Source organism: Lepus europaeus, chromosome 6 (genome assembly GCF_033115175.1).
Source record: "Lepus europaeus isolate LE1 chromosome 6, mLepTim1.pri, whole genome shotgun sequence".
In the NCBI taxonomy this organism is placed as follows: Eukaryota; Metazoa; Chordata; class Mammalia; order Lagomorpha; family Leporidae; genus Lepus; species Lepus europaeus.
In genome coordinates this window covers 14,598,142-14,604,141 of record NC_084832.1, presented here as the reverse complement: position 1 = coordinate 14,604,141, position 6,000 = coordinate 14,598,142, and the positions used below count along the sequence as shown (strand labels likewise).

Sequence of the window (6,000 nt, the reverse complement as noted above, 5' to 3'; positions counted from 1 at the left end):
CAAAGCAATGGCCACTAATGAGCAGCCAACAAGACTCAATCCTCCGCCTGCAGCGCTGGCACACCGGGGTTCTAGTCCTGGTCGGGGCACCGGATTCTGTCCCGGTTGCCCCTCTTCCAGGCCAGCTCTCTGCTGTGGCCTGGGAGTGCAGTGGAGGATGGCCCAAGTCCAGGAGAAGCACCTGGCTCCTGGCTTCAGATCAGCGCCGGTGCGCAGTGCACCGACTGCAGCGGCCATTGGGGGATGAACCAACAGAAAAAAGGAAGACCTTTCTCTCTCTCACTATCCACTCTGTCAAAAAAAAGACTCAAGTTTTTCTAGTCTGCATTTCATTCCCAGTTATAATACTGAACTTGTGATTAATAGTAATATAGCAGTTTTTCACTAATCCCGTTTTATAGATGAGAAACTGAAGTTTGGTGACATTAACTACTCATTCAAGGTCACGCAAAATCCCAAACCAAGAGAGTCAAGTTCATGATTCTTTACCTCCTACCGATTGCATTGGGAAAAAAAAAGTAAATCTATACATATATTCCTGTGGGCTCCCTTTATACAATATCTGAGCTATCATAGGAAAATAATATTCTTATGAAACAAATCGGACTCTGTCCGTGGCAAATGGGCTCCTCAGTGAGGTAATTCTCCCCAAAGGCCACACATTACAAACTCCTGACTGTCAGCCCTACTGCTGAAAATACACTCCCCACAGAGCAGGTTTTCTGGACACCAGAACAGATCTCCATTGTCAAGACATCTGCTATCTGCCTCAGGTTTACTGGAGTTTCTCCCAGTTGGGATCTCTTTATTCACTAACCTTGAAATATCTCCTTCTTTTTTGAGTGGTTATCCACACTGTCAAAATAAGGCTAGGTTGTGTGATTCCACATCCTAACAGTTGATGTCACCATGTAAGGCAAAATTGTTTTATTTCTAGCCCAATAGAAATTTACACTTTATCTCATAAAAAAAAAAAAAAGCTCCCTATTTTGACAAATCTGCAAACTTATGTTGGACTTCTATTATTTAATATATGAAGTGAACTTTTGTAATCTACAGACTCATTGCCACTAATAAGACATACCAGAGCAGGTGTTTAAAAAGTAACTGCAGATCAGTCTCCGGGCAATTCATCTTATTTCACTATTAATCTGGTCATTAAAAGTCATTGTCTTAATATGTACGTCCCAAAATGTTTCTTTTTAAATACACTGGTAGCATTTTTTTTTTTTTTTTTAATTCAAAGGCAGAGAGACAGAGTCAGGGATCTTCCATCTACTGTTCATTCTGCAAATGCTCACACACCCAGGACTGGGCCAGGACAAAGCCAGGAGCACAGAACTCAATCCAGGTCTCCCATGTGGGTGGCACGGACCCAAGTACTTTGAACCATCACCTGCTGTCTCCCAAGGCGTGCATCAGCCAAGTCCTCCCATGTGGGACATGAGCATCCCAGGAGCTCATCTGAACTGCTGTGCCAAAACGTCACCCCTCCAATTCCTAGCCTTCGGTGAGGAAGACATCACCTTCCCAGAATCCTGAAATGCTAAGTACCAAAAAAGAACAGTAACAAAACCAAACAAAAAACTGTCCCAAATGATTGTACATAATGGTCCGGTTTTGAAGAAGTGTGGTCTAAGAATGAAAAAGTGTCCCATCTAAGAAAAATCAATTCCAGTTAGGTCCGCAGACCTCCCGTATGGAGCCCCATCATGAAAATTTTCTCCATGAACCGATTCCTTTAGAAAAAAAAAAAAAATCTTGGCTGGTCACCCCAACTGCGTGCCACAGCCTGGGTGATGCTGATGTAGAGGCCAAGGTTTAAAACGATCTCAGAGCAAAAGCGTAGACTTTCAAGGACTCCATTAGCACAGGCAGCCGGGAATTAAACTCCCTAAGTACAAGGAGCTGCCGGGGGAGTCAGAACTACTCTCCACCTCTCCAGGAGCTGCCTCAATCTGAGGCAGAAATGAACTGTTCTTCTGCTCCACTGTCAGCCTGGGTCCAACGCCTAGGACACGGCGGGGGCTCCCCGGCCTCGGCCGCCGCAGCCCAAGGCGGATCGCTTGCACTATCGCCGCCGCCGCAGTCAGGGGGCAGCGGGCAGCGGGCAGCGGGCAGCGACCAGGTCAGCCCCACACAGCCGGCTCGCTGCAGCGGGCAGGGCGTCTCTCGTCCCCTCAGCCCCCGGGAGAGGCCGGGACCCCGGACAAGGGCTGCGGCGGCCGGGCCTGCGTGCTACGTGGACGACCCGGCACGACCGCGGGCCGGGGAGGGCCCCGAGCTGAGCGACCCCTCTTCCGGGCAAGCCCGAGTCACACCCAGGGGAGGCCGGCGGGCCTGACAGGCTCAGGGGTCCGGGGAGGCCGGGAGCGGGAAGGAGGCGGAAGCGGGGTCCCGAGGACCGGCCCTCCCGGGGGTGGGCGCCGGGGTCCCCAGAGCCGAGGCGCCGGGACCGCTCCTCAGGCTGCGGGCCGGCCAGCCCGCGGCGCCGAAATCTCCCGCGCTCGGGAGCAGGCCCCTCCTCCCCAGCCGACCTCACGCCCCTATGGCCGCGGCCAGGCCCGCCAGCCGGCTCCTCCCGCTACCCCAGCGACGCGGCCCCCCGGCCCGGGCTGCGCAGCCGAGCCGCCGGCCGCCACCCCCACCCCCACCCCCACCCCCACCCCCAGCCCGGCCCGGCGGCCCGGCGCGCGCGGCCAGTGACGGCGCTGCAGGGTGCGTGGCCAATCGGCGCGGCCCCCGCGGAGGCCGCCGAGGCCCCGCCCCCCCGCGGCCAGGGCCAATAGGGCGCCGGCGCCGGCAGCGGCGGCGGGGTGAGAGGTCTCGAGGCCCCGCCCCGTCCTCCCCTTTCCCCTTTGCCCCGCCCTTCCCGCCCGGCCCCCCAGCCCCGCGCCGCCGCTGGTGCCGGTCCCCGCGCTGGGCCCGCCCCCGCCCCTCCCGCCGGCCCGCCAGCGCGCCTCACGGCTCCTGTCTCCCCTCCCTCCTTCTCTCTCTCTCTCACGCCTAGCGCAATGGCGGCGGCCGCGGCGGAGCAGCAACAGTTCTACCTGCTCCTGGGAAACCTGCTCAGCCCAGACAATGTGGTCCGGAAACAGGCAGAGGTAACGGAGCTCGCCGCCCGCGCCCCCGCGCCCCCGCCGGCGCGCCGCCGCCTCCCCGACGCCAGCAGCCGCGCCGGGGCCTCGGCCCCTCCGCGGCGCCGCGCAGGCCGGGCCCGGCGGGCGGCGGCCCGCAGCCCACGTGTGAGGCGGCGGCGGCTGCCGGGCCCTTCCGGCTCTCGGAGCCGCGGCGCCCGGCGCCTCTCGCACACGTGCGGCCGCTCCTGACGGGAGGGCCGGCGGCCGGGCCGGGCGCCGGGCACCCGCCTCCCCGGGCTGCCCGCGGGCGGGAGCGGCGGCCGCCGGGCCTCGCAGACCCCCGGCTGCCGCCCGGCCGGCACCCGCGCCGCCCACGCCCGCCGTCCCTCCCTGCCGGGTCCCCGCCTCGGAAATGGGGGCCCCGCCGGGTCGCCCCTTCTCCCTCCGAGCCCTCGTGCCCCGGTCTGAATCCGCCGCAGTTGGGTGAAGTTGCCGTGGGGGTTTCTTCCCAAGCAGTTTCCATCCGACTCTGCTGTGGGTTCAGACGGGATTTTCTTTGATCCCTGGAGATTTGTGGTCTCCGAGCATAAATGGGCTGTCCTGGAACTTCCGTTGTGTAACTGGGCCAGTGCCATTCAGTCTAACCTGAATCCCTCCCGCCCTCTTTCTTTCTTTCTTTCTTTCTTTTTTTTTTTTTAAAACACCTCTGGATCCTGGCCTCCCAGAGGTGGAGCTGTGGGTATAGTTTCGGGAGACATGATTTCAAATAAACCTGTAAGCAGGCTGACCCGGGAGCATCGAGATTGGGCTCCGGGGAAGAGTGGTGTTCCAGTGTCAGTGTATGTGGGTGCTTCCAGGGAAGGGAGCAGCCTAGGAACTCGCCAGCGGCTTCCGCGCGCACTGTCAGAGCAAGCAGACCTTCAGACTCGGTTACACAGAGAGAGTTCTTGCAACCACGTGGAGGTTCTTGTGATTCGGTGAAGTTCAGCTAAGTATTCTTACAGAGGGAGAATTGACTTGGGTATGGCTGATGTACGCAAGGCACGGGACCTCTTCTGCGTTCATGGGCCTGAAGTTTTAAAAACATTGGCTTTGAAACCACAGTGTGGAGCATGTGCTGGCTGCAGCTGGTGGTTCGAGGAAATCAACCAGAGGCTTGGTTCTGCGTGAAGCACTTTGAACTATTCTCTCTATCCTAATGACTTCTCATTGACTTAGGCGCATAGGACATGTCCCGAGTGAAAAAATCAGCAGGCCAGAATTTAGTCCTGTTCCCCAAAGGTAAAGCGCATAGCAGTTTACGTTCGATGGGAATACACACACTGGTCTGCAACTTGGATTTTCAACTCGGCGTATTTCGCGTGACCACATGAGTTTTGTGCTATATACATCGTGGGGAGAGATGTATTATTTGTGCGAGTAATCCGTATGAACGGATGTTGAAACCTCCAGTGTTCACTCTTAAAACTAGTCCTATACATGGAACTATATATACCTACCTTTGCATGCTTTGCCAGGTTTATTTGTAGAATACTTAAAAGTAGCACTTGTCTTCAGAAGTAATATGCATGAATTAGTCAGCACTCAGGATATGATGATGCCAAAAATTTTTTTTGATGCTTTCTGCTAACTAGGGATAATTTTTCACCAAAAGTAAGTTCTTAATCCCAACCCATAATAGAAATCTCCGTGTTTTACAAAGCAGGAAAGCATTGTAAGTAGTAAGCTAGTTTAATTCTCCCACTTCCCTCTAGTTGCTTAAGTCTCCATTGTCAAGCCTGGTGGGGAATCTCTCTTCTGTTGAACTAAATAGCGGTGTCTGGTTCAGCCTGAATTCCAATTGGTGCCTGTTGTAAATCTTCTATCACTTACATCACTTTGGGGATGGTTAGCAGCATTCAGCGCATTTTCTCTTAAAGAACAACTGGAGATGAGTGCTGTTATTCTCTTTATTCTCAGGAAAACATTCCTATACCACATTCATATTTTCTTTGTATATCCTGAGCATATATTCATTTGTAAAGGAGGTAGTGTGGCAGAGAATTTTCTTAATTTGACCAAAGAAAGTACGGACTAGAAGGAAGTCTCCTGCTGCCATACATTACAGCACTAAGTTGGTCTGTAAATAGAATTCCTTGGGAAAGCAGAATATTTGAGAAGAGAAGTGGCACGTAAAGAGCTCAATACTCTGTTCTTTTTTGCCATACGAAATAAGCCATTTATAAGTAATTAAACTACATAAGATTGACTACTAAGGCATTGATACAGCAAACAAGTGTTTTCTTGTAACTAAAGCACTGGCAAGGGCTCAGTAAATATTTTTGTAATTCACTAAGTCAAAAATACTTAGTTGACACATAAATACCAAACTGTTGACTAAGGTGGCTTGTTTTATATTCAAATATGAAATCAAATACAATAAAAAAAACTTGTTAAATTTTTTTGAAATTGTTGAAGGACTTCATAGCTTAAAATTATATAAAAATCAAAACTTTTCCCATTGTATAAGCCATTTGATAGGCTTTATATTGTATTCCATTAAAGCTCCAAGAATTTTTTTAACTTTACAGAAAGTGTTTCTCGTATTTGAATGCCTCCTAGTCTCAAAATATAATTAATATGAATAAATGATTGACACGTGCTCCAACGTTGACTCTCCATGATATTCATGACTAGAATTTAGTATTTATTTTTTTATTCAAAAGACGGAGACAGCGCTTCCGTGGTTGGTTACTCCTGAGTCCTGATGGAAACTCAAAGCAGGTCTCCCACTTGGGTGGCAGGGATGTCACTACGTGAGCCTTCTGCTGCCTTACAGGGTCTACATTGGCAGGAAGCTAGAATTAGGAACTGGAGCCAGGACTTGAACCCTGGCAGTCCAGTACAGGATACAGGTGTTCTTAACTGCTGGACCAAACAC

At 52.5% G+C, this 6,000-nt stretch overlaps 1 protein-coding gene across 1 annotated transcript in view; it reads left to right on the top strand.

Annotated features, from left to right (window-relative positions):
• Positions 1–2,927: 2,927 nt before the first annotated feature.
• The window catches only part of IPO5 (importin 5), a 43,930-nt gene continuing 40,857 nt past the window's right edge, over positions 2,928–6,000 (top strand). The window contains exon 1 of the mRNA XM_062194004.1: positions 2,928–3,104. Within this exon, the coding sequence (XP_062049988.1) occupies positions 3,015–3,104 (90 nt within the window). The 5' untranslated portion in view covers positions 2,928–3,014. The remainder of the gene's footprint in view (positions 3,105–6,000) is intronic.